The 19,202-nt window shown below is 37.5% G+C and overlaps 1 protein-coding gene and 1 pseudogene across 1 annotated transcript; one reads left to right on the top strand and one right to left on the bottom strand.

Annotated features, from left to right (window-relative positions):
* Positions 1-4,852: 4,852 nt before the first annotated feature.
* C8H12orf45 (chromosome 8 C12orf45 homolog) lies at positions 4,853-18,628 on the top strand. The gene is made up of 4 exons (XM_037847246.1): positions 4,853-4,967; positions 6,634-6,720; positions 13,935-14,071; positions 18,389-18,628. Exons 1-4 carry the CDS (start codon positions 4,853-4,855, stop codon positions 18,602-18,604), a joined length of 555 nt encoding a protein of 184 aa, XP_037703174.1. The 3' UTR covers positions 18,605-18,628.
* On the bottom strand, positions 15,309-16,855 carry LOC119541539 (annotated as a pseudogene).
* Positions 18,629-19,202: the final 574 nt, after the last annotated feature.

Here is a 19,202-nt window from a genome sequence, read left to right as displayed (position 1 = left end):
TGGCCAATGGTGTCTGGAAAACCTCTGTTAGCTGGGAAGGCATGTGGCTGGCGTCTGCTCCAAAGCTCTGGTTTCAAAATGGCTTTCTCCCAGGATGTTCCTCTCTAGGCTGCAGTTCCTCAAAAATGTCACTCTTAGTTGCACTTGGGATATTTGTCCTCTCTCAGCTTCTTTGGAGCAAGAGTCTGCTTTCAATGGCCATCTTCAAACTGTCTCTCTTCAGCTCCTGTGTTTTCTTCAAACTGTCCCTCTTGACTGTAGCTCCTCTTCAAAACATCACTCACAGCTGCACTAAGTTCCCTCTGCCCATCAGCTCATTTATATGGCTTCACTGATCAAGGCCCACCCTGAATGGGCAGGCCAACATCTCCATGGAAATTATCCAGAGTCATCAACCACAGTTGGGTGGGGCACATTCCATGGAAACACTCAAAGAATTACAATCTAATTAACACTGATAGGTCTGCCCACACAAGATTACATCAAAGATAATGGCATTTGGGGGGACATAATACATTCAAACCGGCACACCACCCAAATTACTTTAGGATGTGTTGCTATTTCATTCTAATCTATACAGACCTACCACAGCTCACTTACTATTCAAAGTTCCATGTAATTGTAGTGCTTGAACAAACTGACTATAGAAGTTATATTGTTTACAGAATATAGATCCTACATCAGATCAACATCTCTTCCCTTGGTCTCACATGGAAGTTGAAGTTTGAACACAGTCAGTTTCAACCTTTACCCTTTGGCCCAATTTGCTCTAGTCTTAACCAGATCTGCTTTATTCATATCTCTATTTGAAGTCTGGGCTCTTTTTCAGCTTTTTTTTTTTTTTTTTTTTTTTTTTTTTTTTAACAGTTGCTGTATGTGTTAATACTGATATTCATATCTGCCAAGCTCTAGCTCTGAGTTTCAGGTGTAACATGATACCCAATGTTCCAGAGACCAATCAGGTTATACACTAAGGGATCAGCATCTCAGAGTTTGGAGACAGCCATTACAATTCAGGAATAGATTTGACTGCTGTAAGAGCTTATAATCTAGGGACCATTACAATAATCATTTCCCTGTTAGGCTGTGCTCTAAGATTCAATTCTGAGTTTACACATTGTTGTTAGTCCATATTGGTGAGGCATTATAGTGTTTGCCTTTGTTTCTGGCGTACTTCACTCAACATGCAGTCTACAGGATCCATTCACCTCATTGCATGTCTCACAGCTTCACTCCTTCTTGTAGTTGCTCAATATTCCGTTGTATGAGTATACCACATTCTGTTCACCATTCTGTTCTTCAGTCAGTGTACCCTTAGGCCACCTCCACCCATTGCAAATCATGAATACTGCTTCCATAAGCACCAATGTGCAAATGTCCATTCATGTCTCTGCTCTCAGATCTTCCAAATACATACCCCAAAAAAAGGTTGTAGGACCCTATGGCCCCACATACTTAGCTTCTTGTGGAACCACCACATTGACCTCCAGGAAGGCTACACCATTCTTGGGCATGTTGTTTTAATGGGGTAGCTCTGATGATCTTCTCAGTATCATTTATGGAAATTGGTCTTATTAGACATTATCTCTACTGGGGCAAGTTTTGTAAATTATGTATTTCTGGAGAATTATACATTTCAAATGCCTTCATATGAAAGCATTTGGCTATGATATGCTTTATATGTACAAGGGAATTTATTTGATAAAACTTTGTTAGGAATTTTTGCATCTATGATCATGAGGGATATTGATATATAGATTTCTTTTCCTATAATGTGTGTCTGGTTTTAATATCAGGGAAATGTTCACTTTGTAAAATGAGTTGGGAAGTAGTCTCATTTCTTTTATTTTCTGGATGAGTTTCTGCAGAATCTTTATTATTTTTTTCCTAAATGGTTGCTAATAATTACCAATACAGCCCTTTGGGCCTGGTGTTTTCTTTGTGGGAAAATTTTCAGCTATAAATTCAATATCTTTAATGGATATGGGGCTATTCAGTTTACTAAATTTCTTGACGGAGTTTTGGTGGTTTGTGTCTCTAATGGAATTTATGCATTTCATCTAAATTATCAAATTTATTGGCATAATTGTTCATAATATTCCCTTATTATTCTTTTGATGTCTGTAGGGTCTGTAGTAATGCTCTTCTTTCATCCCTGATATTGGCAATTTATGTCTTCTCTCTTTTTTTATGAATAGAAGTTTACCAATTGCATTGTTTCTTTCAAAGAACTAGCTTTTGGTTTTATTGGTTTTTTTCTATTGTGTTTATTTCTTATTTCATTGATTTATACTCTTATTATTATTTTCTTCCTTCTGCTTGCTTTGGGTTTAATTTGCCCCTTTTTTCCTCTGGTTAATATGAAAGCTTAGATAAATTTTCAAGACTTTATTTCTTTTTAAATGCAAGCCTTTAATGCTGTATATATTCCTTTTAAGGCCTGCTTTAGCTGAATCACATAAATTTTTGATATTTTATGTTTTCATTTTCATTCATTTCAAACTATTTTATAATTTTTCCTCTGTATTTTTCATTTGATTAATGGGTTATTTAGAGCTGTGTCATTTAATTTCCAAATATTTGGAGATTTTTCCAGATATCTTTCTGTTATTGATTTTAATTTAGTTCTGTTGAGGTCAAAGAACAAATTTTGTATGATTTAAGTCTTCTTAATTTTTTGTGACTTTTTTTTTTTTTGGTCTTGCATATAATCCCATTGATGTTTCTATGTGCAATTGAAAAAGCATGGATTCTGCTGTGGTAGGTGTTGTAAATGTCAATTAGGTTAAGTTTGTTGATGGTTTGGTTCAAATGTTCTTTATCCTTACTTGTTATATGTCTACTTATTCTATCAATTACTGAGAGGAATTCTCCAACAATAATTTTAGATTTTTCTATTTCTCCTTTTAATTCTATCAGTTTTTAGTTCTTGTATTTCAAAGGTCTATTATTAGGTGTATGCATAATAATAATTATTGTTACTGTGATGAATGTATCTGTTAATCATTGTAAAATTTCCCTCTTTATCATTGGTAATATTCCTTGTTTTGAAATTGCTTTGTCTAATAATAATATTGCTAGTCCAGCTTTATTAGTGTTTGTATGGTTTATCTTTTTCCATCATTTGATTTTTAACCTCTCTTTCTTTATATTTAAAGTAAATTTCCTGCAGACAGCATTCAGTCAAGTCTTATTTATTCAATCTCACAATTTTTTCTTTTAAATTTTAGACCAATTTACATCTTATGTAATTAATGATTTGGGTGCCACTTAAGTCTACCATCTTATTTGTTTTCTATTTGTCCCACCTGTTTTTCCCCCCTCTTTTTCTTTTAACCTGCTTTCTTTTAGACTGATTTAATATATTTTATGGCTCCATTTTATCTTCACTATTGGTTTATAAGCTATTCATCTTTTTTATATTTTAAGAGTTGCTTTGTATTTTCAACAGAAATCTCTAACTTATCATAACTTACTTTCAAATCCTATTAAAACACTTCACATAAAATATAAGATGCTTATAACAGTATACCTCCATTTATCACCTCCCATCTTCTGTGCCATTTCTGTCATACATTTTACTTCTATATACGTTATAAACCCCATAATGCATTATTATTTATTTATTTTGTTTTAAGCAGTCATCATCTTTTAAAGAGATTGAAAGTGGGAAAAACTCTTTTATATTTACACCCATTTTATAAAGTAGCTTGTTTGCTTAACATCATTTGCTAGGAGGAAGACTGAATTTTGCCCATGTATCTTCTACTCTAACTTGGCCAGACCGACTGTCTCAAATTTAAAACTATTATTACAAATCAGCAATTCTCCATTGGTTTTGTAAGTTCTGCACCTGTAGGGTTCACAAGAGATTTGGGACACATCCAGCCTACTGAGGTGGAAAACTGCCAGTTGGTCAATCGATTGATAAAACAGTTAATTAACAATTATTCATTGGTCAACTTCTCTTTGTTCATTCAGTCATCAAATATGGATTAATCATTAACTATGTGCCCAACTCCAAGGTAGATACGGGGACTACAAAGAAAAAAAGGAACTGTCCCTTCCCTTCTCTTCTATGAAAAGAGTGAAATCCGTTTTAAAAATGTGTTAATCAATATTTTCCTCCTCAGTGCTTACTGTAATTTCTCCCATAGTTCTTTGTGCCCTAGGTTGCATAAATTGGTTATAATATAATATTAAATTATTACGTTGATAGCAGCAATGCAGCTACCAGTGCCCTTGCATTTTTTTTTTTTTCTCTTCTCTATATTGCCCTTGCATTTTAATCCTCCTTTTCTTTTACCCCTCAGGACAGCGCTCTGAGTACTTATTATTATCCCGATTTCACTGAGGAGGAAACTGAGGTTCACAGCTAGTAAACGAGCGACTAGGGACTGGATTTAATCCAGATCTGGCTGACTCTGGAGCCCCTGTTCCATCAGAAATGAGCAGGAGAAGGTTGGTCCAAGATTTCTGCTTCTGCTGTGAACCCCTCAGGATCTAGAACAGGTCTGGACATACGGCAGGAGGCCAATAAATACAGTTAAAAGAATGGAGAGGGAGGCAGCCCCATGCTGTAATTTTCAGGTGCGAATTCACGCCTTCTTTAGCAAAATCAAGCCTTGCCCGCTGTTTTCCCCCAGTTACAAGGGCAAGAAACCGAATCTTCCTTTTCGCCAAGGGCGGCGGAAGCTCCCGCGCAGTCTCGTCGCCCCGCCAGGTGTCGCCCTCGCCCTCGCCCCGCCCACCTCCGGGTATCCTCCTATGGCGGCCCTGACCTCGCCCTCTTCCCAGGCCTCTTTCCTGCATCCGGGCCTGGGTAGGCGGGCTCGGGAGGTTTGAGAGAGGCATGGAGTTGTGCGGCGATCCCCCACGCGGCCGGTCCTGTTCGTCGACCACCCGGGGCTGCTCGGGGGTCTCGGTGTCCAAGGAGCTGCTGACGGCGGGGAGCGGCGGCGGCGGAGGTGACTGGCGGGCGGTGGCGTGGGGCGCGCGCACGTGCGGCTGAGGGTGTGCGGCCGAAGCAGTCCCGGCCCGCTGCTCCCTGCCCAGCTTCCGGACCCTCAAAAGGGAGCTCTGGGCGGGTGTCGGCTCCGGTGGCAGGGAGGGAGGCCGGGCATCTGCCCGCGGGCCCGGGTCCTTGAGTCGTAGGGGCCGCGGAGGCTTCTCGAGCCGGTGGTTCCTACATTCTTTAAGGTCGTGAGCGCACTGTCTGCCGAGCGTCTCAGGAAAACACCTCCCCAGACCTCCTGACCTGGAAATTCCCAGACTTCTCTAACGGAATGGCCGTAGGGTCGTCTGTCCGGGTTGAAGCAGTTGGTTGGTGAGGGGAGGCAGATGAATGTAGTATGATTTACAACCATCCCACCCCGCCCCCTTCACACACGCAGAACCGCTGTCTTGTAGAGGACGGTATGGATTTATTATAATGCAGGGAATCCACACAGGATTTCAGACAGTATAGTACAGAATTTAAAAGCATGAGTTGGAATCTCAACTCCACGAGTAATTAGCCGGGAGATCTTAGGGGAGTTATTTACGTTGTGTAGACCTCAGTTTTCACATTTGTAAAATGGAGGTAATGGTACTTTTGAAGTAAGACGAGGGAGAAGGGGGATATGGGTTTGGGCATATTCTCTGTAGATATTAGATTGAAGAAAAGATTCTGTGAGAACCCAGAGTATCCCAAAACGTAATAATAAGAAGAATAAAGCCAAAGCTTTTGTATGATGCTTAATGTAAGTCAAGAATTACTCATTTAACCCTCACAACAACCCTATGAAGTAGGTTCTATTTCCGTCTTTTAGAGGAGGAAACTGAGGCATGGTGTGTCATACAGATAAGCATCCTGCTGGAAGGAAAGTAGCAAAACTGGATTTGAATCCAAGGAGTCTGCCTCCAGAGCCCAGGCTCTTAACATTAATCCATTTGTTAGGCCTTAAGCAGTAAACATTCAACAGTGCTTGGTTTGTTGAGCTCTACTTTCTGGTTGAACAGGATTTTGGTACCGTTGAATGAAGAGATTATCCAGATGTTGGAAAGAGGGTTTTGAAAGATAAGTCCTGGTCTAGGACCTCTGAAGGGCTGGAGAGTTGGGTTGATTTGAGGAGTAGGGAGAGGTAAGGCTGAAAAGGTGGTGGTGGGAGACGGCCAAAATTCCTCCTAAAAGGTTTCTTTATGTAGGTGGTACTTCCGGAAGGGGAACTAACCAGGCATTATAAGTGAAGAACCTAAGCTCAAATAGATTAGGTAATTGCCTGGTATTACACAGCTAGCAACCCTTTATGGCTTCACATAACCACTGTGGAACTCTGTACTCCTTCCATCATTGCAGACCCACATCTTTCTGCTGATGAATTTCTGATATAAAAAGATGCAGTTTGGTATGCATTTATTATTCAGCATTGGGGATACAGAGATGTTTGAGACAGGCTAAATAAAGAAGAAATGGTTGCATATAAAGAACTAAAATGATAAGCAAATTGTAATGGAATTTGGAGTGCCTCTTTTTTAAAAAAAATATTTTAGGGAATGCAGAACAATCACGACTTGAAACTGATCACAGGAGGTTTGCTGACAGTCCCCTATTGTTTTTTTTTATGCCATAGTAATTGTGTCTGTACGTTTCAGGTATATTGGACAGGCTGCTCATAAACTCCAAGCCTAATTCCAAAAAGAACTCTACTCTTCAAACGGTTCGAGTAGAGAGGAGTCCCTGTAAGTATCCTTCCCTCCCCTGCTCTTTCTCTCTCTCAAGAGCCTTCCTTCTCTGTTGGTGAATTTTGCCTAATTAAGCCATTATTTGATGCGACACTTGCTGCCTTCATGGTCAGGTATCAAGCCACAGAGAGTTCGGTGTAGCAACTCTTACTTACTTGGGATTTACTTTGTAAAGTCAGGACATAGGGATAAAATTTATTACATTATTGCCCTGCCTTAAGAGGGTAACTTTTTCCTGAAAAATTCCTTATGGGATAAATTTTTGAAAGTTAAAAACAGTTATTGTTATTCTTCATAGGAAATATTTTTAGAAGTTACTGGGTTCCAAATTTAATACACAAGTGTGGAAAAATACCACCACATCCTGTTAAATTGTACACAGTTACTTAAATGGTAAATATTGCTTTTAACACAATATGACAAGGTCTGTTCTCTTCATTAATTACTGTATAATATTGCTGAATTGCATTCTCACAAATATAGACAACACTTAGACTATGCTCCCATTGCATTCATGTAATACTCAATATCTGCGTAATTTAATCTTTGTGTTAACAAACAAGAAGCCCACTGTTAGGTATATACCCACAAAGAATTGAAAGCAGGAACTCAGATATCTGTAAACCAATGTTATTAGCAGCATTGTTCATAATAGCCCATATCCGTCAACAGATAAAAGGATAAACAAAATACATATCATACAATGGAGTATTATTCGGCCATAAGAAGAAATAAAGCTAGTTCTGATACGTGGTACAACATGGATGAGCCTTAAAAACATTTTGCTAAAGAAAGTAAGCTAGACACAAAAGGCCACATGTTATATGATTGCACTTATATGAAATATCTAGAACAAGCACATTCAAAGAGAGATTTGTGGTTACCAAGGCTGGGGGAAAGGGAGAATGGGAGTTTTTGCTTGAAGAGTAAGGAGTTTCTGTTCTGGGTGATAAAATTGTAGTAGTGGAAGGTGGTAATGGTAGCACAACATTGTAAAAGAAATAAATACCACTGAATTGTGCACTTAAAAATGGTTAAAATGGCAAATTTTATGTCATATTTATGTTACCATAATAAAAAAAGTGAGAATAAAGATAAGAATTCAGTGACAACAGTGTAATTGATGCATGAGGTTATTGTGTCTATAAGTTAAGAAATAAGTTCTCTGAGAGGAGAACTTGTATGGTTTCTGTTGAAAAGTTTGCTGTCATTCTTATCTTTGTTTAACTGTATATAGTGTTTCTGTTTTCATCTCACTGCTTTTGAGATTTTTTTCTTTATCACAGGTTTTCACCAATTAGATGTTTATGTGTCTTGGTGTAGTGTTCTTTGTTATTATTGAGCTTGGGATAATTGAACTTTTTGAATCTGTGAGTTTATAGTTTCCATCAAATTTGGAAAATGTTTAGCCACTGTTTCTTCAATATTTTTTTATGTCCCCTGCTTCTCTCTCCTTTCCTTCAAGATCTCCAGTTACACATAGTTTTGCACTGGAAGTTGTCCCACAACTCATTGATGCTCGGTTATTTTTTTTTTTTTTTCGGTCTTTTCCTCTTAGTTTCATTTTGTATAGTTTCTATTACTGTGTCCTCAAATTCACTAATCTTTTCCTCTGTATTGGCTAATCTGCTGTTAATCCTGTCCAGTGTATTTTTCATGTCAGATGTAGTTTCTGTCTCCAGATGTTCAACTGGTTCTTTTATCATACCTTCCATTGCCTCTATTTAGCATGCTCAGTGTTTCCTGCATGTTTTTGATCTTATGGACTATACATATAATAATAGCCATAAAGCCCTTATCTACTGATTCTGGGTCTGTTTCTTTTGATTAATTTTTCTCCTCATTATGGATCAAATTTTCCTGCTTCTTTGCACACCTTGTAATTTTTTTATTGTTTGCCAGTCATTGTGAATTTTACCTTTGTTGAATGCTGGGTATTTTTGTATTCAAATATTTTTGAACGTGGTCTGGTTGCAGTTAAATTACTTGGAAACTTCAATCCTTTCAAACATTGTTAGATGGGATCAGAGCATCCTTTAGCCTAGGGCTTATTTTTGCCCAACACTGAGGCAAAGTCTTGCTGAGTACTCCACCTAACGTCCTGTGAATTACAGATTTGGGTGTGAACACAGACTATTCCTGGACCTTTGCAAGCTCCAGGGATTGTTTTCTCTCCTCCTTTCAGGTGGTTCTTTCCTTGGTCACGAGTAATTTCCTCATATGCATGTACTGATCGGTACTTAGCTGAAAACTTGTGGGGAACCCTTGCTGATATTGGGAGCTTTTTCTCTGTGCAGCTCTCTCCTCTCCATGACTCAGCCCTGTGAACTCTAGTCAACTTGACCTCCCTAGATTCCCAATTCTATCTTCTTAACTCATGGAGACTGCTGAGCTTTGCCTTGGTTTCTCTCCCTGTGCCATGGCCTGGAAGCTCTCCTTCCAGTAAGCTGGGAGCAATCATGAGGGTCACCTCATTTTGTTTCTTCTCTCTCAGGGATCACTGTCCTGTGCTTTCTGGTGTCCAATGTCTGAAAATTGTTTTGTTCCTTTCCCACCTCCCTGATTTTTTTCATTTCAGGCAGGAAGGTAAATCTGGTCCTTGTTACTACGTCTTGACTGAAAGAAGAAGACTATCAGACCATCTGTTGAAAAGATTATCTGTTCCCCAAATGAATTTTATCTGTTACCTTTGTCAAAAATCTATTCTTTTATTATTTTTTAAAGTTTTATTGAGGTGTAATTTACATATGCATTTTTTACTATTTTGAATAAATTGCCGTGAGCCTTTGTGTACAAGCCTTTGGTTAGACATATTTGTATGTCTGAAAAAAATCTTTATTTATGTTTGCTTATTGCAAGATATTTTTGCTGGGGGTAGAATTCTAGTTTTTCTTTTGAATGCTTTAAACTGTTTGAAAATGTTTAAAAATGTTGCTGTTGGCTTGCACGGTTTCTGATGAGAAGTCTGCTGTCATTCTAATACATGTTGCATTGTATAGAATGTCTTTTTCCTTTGGCTGTTTTAATGATTTTTCTCTTTGTTACTGATTTTCAACAATTTGATTATGCTGTGACTAGGTGTAATTTTCTTCATTGAGTTCTACTTGGGATTTGTTGAGCTTTGTGGAGTTTTGAGTTTATAGTTTTTATCAAATTGAGAAAAATTTCAGCCATTATTCACATTTTGTTTTTGTCCTCTTTTGGGAATCCAATTACATATATGTTAGATTGCTTGATAATTATTCTATAGGTCACTGATGGTTTTATTTAAAATTTTTTTCTGTGTTTCATTTTGATAGTTTTTATTGCTGTCTTTAAATTCATACTGATCCTTCCTTCTGTGTCTATTCAGCTGTTAATTCCATCCATTGATTTTTCTTGTCAGATATTATAGTGTCTATAGCTAGAAGTTTGGTTTTAGTCTTTTTTATTTTATATCTATCATTTCTTTCCTTGTCACAATCATCCTTTCCTCTGTTTTCTTGGGCATATGAAGTATGTTTATAATAGCTATTTTAACATCCTTATCTCTTAATTTTATCGTCTGTGTCTTTTCTGGATCTGTTTCTATTGTGTTTTTTTCTCCTCCTTAAGGATCATATTTTCGGGCTTCTTTGCATGCTTGGTAATCTTTTATTGGAGGCCAGCCATTATGACTTTTATATTGTATTCTGGATTTTGTCTTATTTCATTAAAATTTATTAATCCATGTTCTAGACACAGCTAAATTTATTGGAATTAGTTTGGTCCTATTAAGGCTTATTATTATTAAGCTTAATAATAAGCTGTTCAGGTTTGCTAAAACTGCTGAAATACAAAATACCAGAAATGATTGGCTTTTACAGTGAGGGTTTATTCACAAATTTATAGTCCTAAGGCCATGAAAATGTCACAATTAAGGCATCAGTAGGACGACACCGTCTCTGAAGAAAACCCGATGGCATTGGGGTCCTTCTGTTACATGGGAAGGCACATGGTCAGAGGCTGCTGGGCCTCTCCTGGGGTTAGCTTCTGGATTCCATTGCTCCCTCCAAAACGTCTCTGGGCTTGTGTGTTAACTTCTCTCTCTCAGCTCCTGTGTGTCCTTGCTTGTTTCTCCCAGGGCTTTTCTTTCCAAGCATCTGGGATTCTCTCTTACCTTCTCCGGGGCAAACTCTGGATTTCATCTCTTAGCTTCTCTCCTGGTTCTGGTTTCAATGGCTGTATCCAAAATGTCTCTGAGCATTTTCTCTTTAAACATCTCTGAACATCTTTTTCTCCGTGAACTCTCTTAAAGGACTCCAGTAAACTAATTAAGACCCACCTTGAATGGGCAAGGTCACATGTCCATGGAAATTATCTAATCAAAAGGTCCCACCCACAATAAATCTGCACCCACACAATTGGATTAAAATAACATGACTTTTCTGGGGTACATAATAGAAATCAAACCAGCCAAAGACTTGAGGGGACCCCACTGCATATATCTGGAGCCCTCTTTCCAGGCTCCTTCCCAATATTTGGCTCTGAAGATTCTAGCTGCCTTAACTTTTCCAACTTTTAGATCTATCTCCTCAACTCAGAGACCACCAGTTGCTGAATCCCTGCTTCCTGCACTGCTCTTAAAACCTCACTAGTCCGTAAGTGGAACAGTTGTAGGGCTCACCTCATTTGTTTCTGTTCTCTCATGGAACACTAATGGGCTGCCTATTGTCCAGTGTCCAAAGACCATTGTTTCATATATTTTGTCCAATTTTCTGGTTGTTTTAATTTGGAGGGTAAGTCATGGTTAGAAAATTGTTATTTCTCTCTTTGTGCTAAGCCTACATAATTGAATTTGCATAAAATAAGTTCAACCGCGATGAGAGTCCATTATGTGTTTTTTATGCCTATTTTAACCGTGAGGATATATTACTAATGGTCAAAACTATATAGGGTAAAATATATTGTAAATAAAATACTGCCTAAAGCAGTTCTCTTTTTAACATTGAAAGCTGCAAAAATTGACCCAGGAAAAAGTAGAATTGGTAGAAATAATCAATGCAAAATAAAATTTACTTTTTTACATAAAGTCAGGAACATCCTCTGGACAGAATTTAAATTTGCAAATTATGAAATTGGGCATAGTAAAAACAACAGCCATAAAAGAAAATTTATAGTGGCAGAAACTATAGCTAGTATATTTCATATGGTCATAAAACTCATCAGTGAGTCAAATCATTGTGGTAAAATTGAAACAGAAATGACCCAGGTGAAAACAGTTTTAGTACCGTAAAAAAATGGGGAAAAATGAAAACATTTTAACTGTGATATAAAAAAAAAATGATAAAAGAATTAACTCATCCGAGTGGAATGTTCTCTGGTTGTTAAAATTCTGATTATCTTATGTGTGGTATCAAAGTGTCCTCTGGGTCACATTTTGAAATATGTATGCTATGAGACGTTAGTTGCAAAAACAAGCGCTTGGCATTATGGCTCTCCATGGGGGGGTTCTGGGGGCTCTGGAATGAATGCCTTTTGCAGATTTATTTATGACACATTTCAGTGATTTGCTTTTGCATAGTCAGAAACGGGACAGGGATGATATAGATGGCTTCTCGTGTCACAACCACATTCTTGTGTTTATGATTAAGAAAAGATTTATTTGAGTATACCACCTTTTCTGCTGTCAAAATTTGAGTCTGCAAGTGAATGGCCAGTGCTTTTGAGAAGAACTGAAACTGGCCTAGCTTCAGGGTTTAGCATGGACTCTTCCAAGGCACCACAGAAGTATCTGGATACTCAGAATCATGGTTCATGCTACACATTCAGGTCAGTAGGTACTTGATTTGCTCCACATGATTCATCAGTTAAAAACAAATAAGATCTGAACTGATCCTCTCATGTGGTAAGAGCATAGATTTAAATATGCAGGCAAGGAAATACCTTGATTTATATCAGTAATTTCTCTCTCTCTGTGTTTACCTGAAAAGGGGTGGGAGGTAACATTAATTCACTGTCTAGTAAGTGCCAGACATTGTTTGGGGCTTTGTATATACATGGTCTCATTTAATCCTTCCAGTAGCCCTATTTTATACAACCCAAGGTCATTTGCTTGACCTTTACCACCATTTTCTTTTCTTCTTCCTTATTCTGGATATTTTAGTCATCTATTGGGTAGCCACATTATTCAGTTATCAAGTTTGGAGAACTCATTATTTGCATAGCTATGTGCTGGGCCTCTTTAGAGAGATAAGGAAATTAATATCATTTGTTCTTTGGTTTGTCTATAATTAGCACATTGCCTGGCAATTATCACCCGTTTTACAGGTGAGTAAACTGAAATTTAGAGTGTTAAATGTATTAGTCAGGACTCCTTTGGTTGCAAGTGACTGAGATCCAGCTCAGACTACTGTAAGAAAAAAAAATGGGGTTGACTTATCTTATTGGAAAAGAATTAAACAAAATAAAACAAGGACATTGGATCCAGGTGCTTAATATCAGTATCTCTTAGCTTTGTTTTCCTAGCTGTTTTCATAACCTGTAGCAGGCTTTTCTCCAAGGTGTGGCAAGTTGGCCAGTTTATCAGCAGCTCCAGGCTTAGATTCTATAACTCAGGAAACCAGCAGAAAGAAGGGTCCTCTTTTTCAACAGTTAAAATAAAAGTCCCAGATTTGTCTCTTACTGGCTCCAACTGGATCACTGTGTCATTTTGAACCACTGGATCACATCATGGTGGCCAAGGTTTTGTAATATGTAGGATTGCATGGGATGGAGAATGAGAGTGACTAAGTGACAGAAGCCTGAAAGGAAAGTAAGGGTTGTGGTATCAGAAGAGAGGGGAACAGATGTTGGATAGGCAGAAACAGCCACTACTTAATGCACTTGCCCAAGGTAATTCAGATAGTAAGCAGTGGAACTGGGATTCAATTAGTAACCTGCTCAGTCTTACCCCAGAGCCTGCTGTGCTTAACCATTAAGTCCTACTGCCTCCTTGTTCAGTTACTGTTTGCAAAGTGATAATCTAGGAGTTTACAGTTCTGGGGATATATGGGTAACACAAAACATTTAAGAAATTTAATTGCTGAATCCTGCTTTAAGAATTCAGAAGACAATGAAGGTTTTTCAAACAGAAGGGACTTGAAGATGTACTGTTATTATTAAACTCTGAAGTGTTTTACAGCAAATTTTAGAATTTGAAGTTTTGCCAAATACTAACATAAATGTTAATATACTATATTTTCTCTTCTTAGTATTGGACCAAATTCAGATGTTTCTCCCACAGATGGCCCAGGCAAATGAAAAGCTGAAAAAAGAAATGGCAGCTGCACCACCTGGTCGTTTTGATATTGAAAATGTTGATGGGACTCTTGGAAAAGTTATACAAATGGTAACTATACTTTGTTTTCATTTCATAAAGTAAAATTACCAGTGTGCATGGTCACTTAAAAAGAGAGAGAGAAAACTTTTCTATTTAATTCCAAATGTTATTTTCCTTCTTGGAAAGTCAGTTCACGTTTCCAGTACTTCATAGGTACTTAGTTATTTTATGAGCAAGGCCTCACAGGTCAGTCAGTAAGATTCTCTGAGTGAAATTTAGTAGCATAGAGTCATAGGAAGCTTTTTTTAAAATACAGGTATTTTAATTTATTGGAATAAAAGTCCTACTCATTTGTTTTAAAAATAATATTTTACAATGAAAAATCACTTATTTGAAACTGTGTAGAGTTGGGAGATTACGAATATCATCTAAGTATTACTTCAGGGCTTTACAAACAATTTTATTGGTTGTATTTATGTGTGAGGAGAAGAGAAATGTTTACTGTATATAATGGTTAGGTTTCAGGAGACATGATTTAGTAGTAAAGTTTTTATATCATGAGGAAAAAACAAGTTTAAATATAAGTTATTTTAGAAATACTACCTAAACTAGAATGACATTTATTAAGTATTATATATTCCATCCCTAACTCCATTCTAATAATCAATAAATTACATTGAAGTAAGCTATAGAATTTGAAATTTTAACTAAGAAAGGAACTCAGACTAGCTTTAAAGTTTCTAATATCCACTAAGTTTAGCATCTTTTCCTTCTTACCACAAAGAATCTTCTTTTATATAAATATAAATTTTACCTAGAACATCTCATTTTCTCACAATGCAGCATTGCTATATTTATATTAAAACCCCATTCTTTTTCAGAGCTTTATTTCTCTTCTGTTGTCTCAGGCTCTCAGTACCTCCAGCAGAGCGCTGCATTAGGACGGCAGACAGAAGCTTCCGTTTCACTTCCCATCTGTTCCAATGAAGACACACAAGGATAATGGTCTTTTAACTTATGTGGCAATTGTGAATTGTTCTCTTGAAGATGTCAAGAACATCTCACTGGTGTTAGAAACTTCAGCTCTTTAAATGTACAATTTATTTCATCAAACTGCATCTTTTTTACACTTTACAAGTATGGCATACTAGAAACACTATATTTAATTCAACAACTCACTCTAGTTTCTTTATTGGGGGTTTTAGCATCACTGATGGACTCTTTTGTTTTGCCCTCATGTTCTTTTTCACAGTTTCAAAATATCACATTTCTATGTAGTTTATTTTCCATTTCCAGTTTTCCTGCTGTAGCTTAACACCTGTATTTTCAGTGTTGACTTCTTGGATTTGTTCTGTGGCTGCACAAGCCATGGTATTTTCTCCAAAATTAACTTTTTCTTAACTCTTCAGTGTTAGAATATCTACAGTTGCACATCAGATCTCCTCAATAGGCTGAGCCTCTGCCAGATGGCTTTCTCATCGACTGTGATAATATTTTCAGTAGGACTTGTGATTGGTTCAAGATGTGCAAGGGATATCCAATATTTAATAAGTTTTTTGGCATCTGGAATAATTTTAACCAGGTCATTCAGTGTGGCCAATATTTCTTCTTTTGGACATCTCTGATTAATCAGGTCCAGGCATTCTCTGCCTGTCTTCTACCATGGTAGTCCAGAAGGACAACAGGGTTTTCATTTTGTCTTTCAGATTCTAGCTGGGTTACTATGGAGCTAGGAGGCCTTTTCAGCACTCTTCCTTTGTCAGCTTTCCCCTCAGTCACGTGGATTTTTCTCTCTTCTACAGTTCCTTTGGGCTGACCTTATAACAAAGGTTGCTTTGGCTGCAGTATGTCTTCACTGGTCATTGGTTTTCAACTTTTCTGTCAGGTTGATATTAGAAAATGAAGCTGGCCTCGTTATCAGGTTTCTTGATAAAATCTCATTTTTTGTGTGTGTCTTGAGAGGAACTAATTTTGACCCTAGATAAATCTGTTTTTAATTGTAGTAATCCCTTTCCTGTACACTCGTTCTGTATTGTAACATTGGCAGAAGTTCGATTGAAGCCGTTTCACCTTCACCTGGGTATTATTATGGTGACTTCTAATAGGAGGTCACACAAGCTGTCTGTCCTGACATGTAGGGCTCACAAATTTTGTGGTAGTTATGTTTGAGGTGCTATTACTTTTCACTATTACACTGCTGGTGTTTACAGGCTGAGGCTCTGTGGCTTCAGAGATAGTAGTTGAAAGTTTCTTGGTTGTGGCAGAACTCGCATCTTTGACTTGTAGAGCTTTTCTAAATGAATTAACCTTAGACTGAACAATTTGGCCATGATAAGATCCAAGCACAGGTTTCTTGGGAATGTTGGTAGCATCTTGCTTTGGTTTTTCTGTAATCATTTGGTTTTCTTGACTATTTTTTTAAAAGTGAAATGCCTGCCTAAATCTCGTATGTTGATTTTGGGGATCATCTTTAATTGGCAACAGCTGAATAGTTTGATTATTATCTTCAAAATTATGGGTATTGAGTGCTATAGTTGAATTGGTTAATTCATTAGAAGGTTTTAAAGGAATACAATTTTTTTCCATCCTTTTATTATTTTTGCTCTCTGTAGGTCTACTTGCATTTTCTTTATCAGCCATTTTTGTTTTAAGTTTCAGAATTTTTGTCCCTTCTTGGACCTGGTATTCAGATGTCATCATTCTGGTCTCGTTATCTGATCTACGTAACATCTGATCTTCCTCTTTGTTTACAAAACATATTTTTCTTTCTAAAAGAAGTTCTTTGAAGTTTTGTCTCCCTTGCTCTCGGAACGCAGGCCGGGCGCTCTGACTGGGCAGCGGCAGGAGGCTCATGACAGCCCTGTGTCAGCCTGGGCAGACTGACCCACCATAGAAAGCTTTTTAAAGTCGAATATTACCTTTGTTATCTTGAAGCATTCATTTACAAACTGTCGCAACTGGTTCTTTTTTCCCGTCCAAGACCTAAAAAAGGTAATCATAGTCTGGTTCATTGAGTGTGCAAAAGTAAACTATGTGTTTAACAGAATGGCTGTGTGAAAATTATCTTTCAGCTTATACTCATACCTTGTTTTCATACTGGAACTCACTTTCTAACATGTCTTGACAGGACTGACACAATTGTTAACAATAATAGCTAATTCATCAGCAAATCTGGTCAGCTCTATCTGCAGACTATCCTAAATCCAACCACTTCTTATGGCCTTCGCTGCTACCACCTGTGATCCAAGTGATTCTGGTCTCTCCTTTGGGCTGTTGCTGTAATCCTCCAGCAGGGCTCCTTACTTCTACTCTTTCCTCCCTTGAGTTTGTTCTTCACACAGTTAATGTGTGGCACAGCCTGGGAACCCTGGTGCTTCCCATCACATTTCTAATGAATTCAGGTCCTTCAAGTCTCTGTGGGATCCTGCCCCCAGCTCTGTCTGACTATCTCCTGCACATCCCCTTCAGTTACTACACCTGAGCTACCAGCCCTCCTTGTTCCAGGCCTTTTCCCTTGTGGGTCCCTCTTTGAAGAATGCTCTTCCCCACATTTCTTCATTTGACTCCTTTGATCTCTGTTAGTGTCACTTCATCAGGAGGCTTTCCCTAATGACCCTGTTGTTATCTTATTCTGCTTTAGTTTTCTTTAAAGAATTTTCACTACTGGCAGTATGTTTTAATATGTATTTGCTTACTGTCTGTCTTTCCCCTCTAGAGCAGTGTCAGCAACCATTTTCTGTAAGGGACCAGATAGTCAATACTTTAGGCTCTGCAGGCCTCCAGGCTCTCTCACAACTCCTCAGCTCTGCTGTTGTAGCCTGAAAGCAGCCACAGACCATATGTACATGAATAAGCCAGCCTTACAGGCTTTATTTTTGGATGCTGTATTTGAATAATTTTCACATACTTCAAATAATTCTGATTATTTTTTTTTCAACCATTAAAAAAATATAAAAAGCATTCTTAGTTCATGAGCTGAACAAAAACAGTTTGCAGCCTGGATTTTGCCCATAGACTATAAGTTTGCCAAACAAACCCTGTTCAAAAATGTAAGTTCCTTGAAGGCAAGGGATTCCTCTTGTTGAGACTCTAGCATCTGGTATGGTGCTTGGCTTGTGTTAATGTTTGTTAATGAATGTTGTTGAATGTATTCAGAATATATAGAATATATAGAATTTGGGAGACTTTTGAGGCTTGTAGTAAATGCACATCATTATGGTAGACCCTGGCAACTAAAAAGAACAAAAATGCCATATTGTATTAAAAATATTTCTTACCCTTTGCACTTTAGCATTGTGCTGAATGTTGGTTGTTCCCAGTGTTCTTTTATTATAACTTAACTAGGGAGCTACCTGAAATAAATTTCCTTCATGGTCCTCTTTGCAGGATGTGGCCTTATTTGAGATGACTCAGTCCGATTCAAAAGACGACAGTTCAGAGGAGAGTTTACAAGACACTTCAGGGGACAGTTCTGAATCTGAGGATGAAGATGACAGCATTCCTTGTGAAGTCAACATAGATAACATTAAGCTTCCTAATTCAGAAGGTGGAAAAGGCAAGATAGAAGTTTTGAACAGTCCTGCAAGTAAAAAAAAGAAATAGTGGAATAAATGGTCTGAAAAGAAACAGGTGATATATATGCTTGCTTAATTCTGTGAGAAAGAATGTGATTCACATTATTTTGCATTTCAGGTCTCTATGGTGCTTTTATGTCATAGTGAATGTATTTTGTTTCTCAGAGAAACAAAAGCTGACTTATAAGGAGTTGGGGATCTAACAAGGGTAGACTTATCTTTGATCCCATGCTAAAGAGATTTAACATTTAGAAAGCTTAGCTTTGTGCATTGCAATGTGTTGTTGGCATCTTCTTGTTTTTGTTTTAAATTGTCTTCCTGGATAAAACAACCTAATTTTTAAAGTTATTATAAACTCAAATTTATTAGTCACCATCAAAGTGGGTTCAATGAGGGAGGAATTTTTTTAAGGAAAAAAATTTTGTAAAGAAAATGATGGCTTATATTTATCCTCAGGCATATCAATTTACATTTAAAAAAAAAATATTTCTTTCTAGTTTGAGCCTGGGAAACTGATGCTCTGTGATTTGATCATTGCCAGCGACTGCAGCCACTGAATGCATGTAGAATTTACTGGCTGGGAGTGTTTGTTTTGTTTTCTTTTCTTCTCTCTTTTTTTTTTTTTC

Source organism: Choloepus didactylus, chromosome 8 (assembly GCF_015220235.1).
Source record: "Choloepus didactylus isolate mChoDid1 chromosome 8, mChoDid1.pri, whole genome shotgun sequence".
NCBI classification, from domain to species: Eukaryota; Metazoa; Chordata; class Mammalia; order Pilosa; family Megalonychidae; genus Choloepus; species Choloepus didactylus.
Note: the sequence above shows the minus strand (reverse complement) of the source record. Positions and strands in the feature narration are given on the sequence as shown.

Bases quoted from the DNA above. Each gene is read 5' to 3' on its own strand.
- C8H12orf45 (XM_037847246.1), top strand. From the start codon at position 4,853: ATGGAGTTGTGCGGCGATCCCCCACGCGGCCGGTCCTGTTCGTCGACC. The intron at 4,968-6,633 runs GTGACTGGCGGG...TGTACGTTTCAG, and splicing joins GGGGAGCGGCGGCGGCGGAG to GTATATTGGACAGGCTGCTC. The intron at 6,721-13,934 runs GTAAGTATCCTT...TTCTCTTCTTAG, and splicing joins TCGAGTAGAGAGGAGTCCCT to TATTGGACCAAATTCAGATG.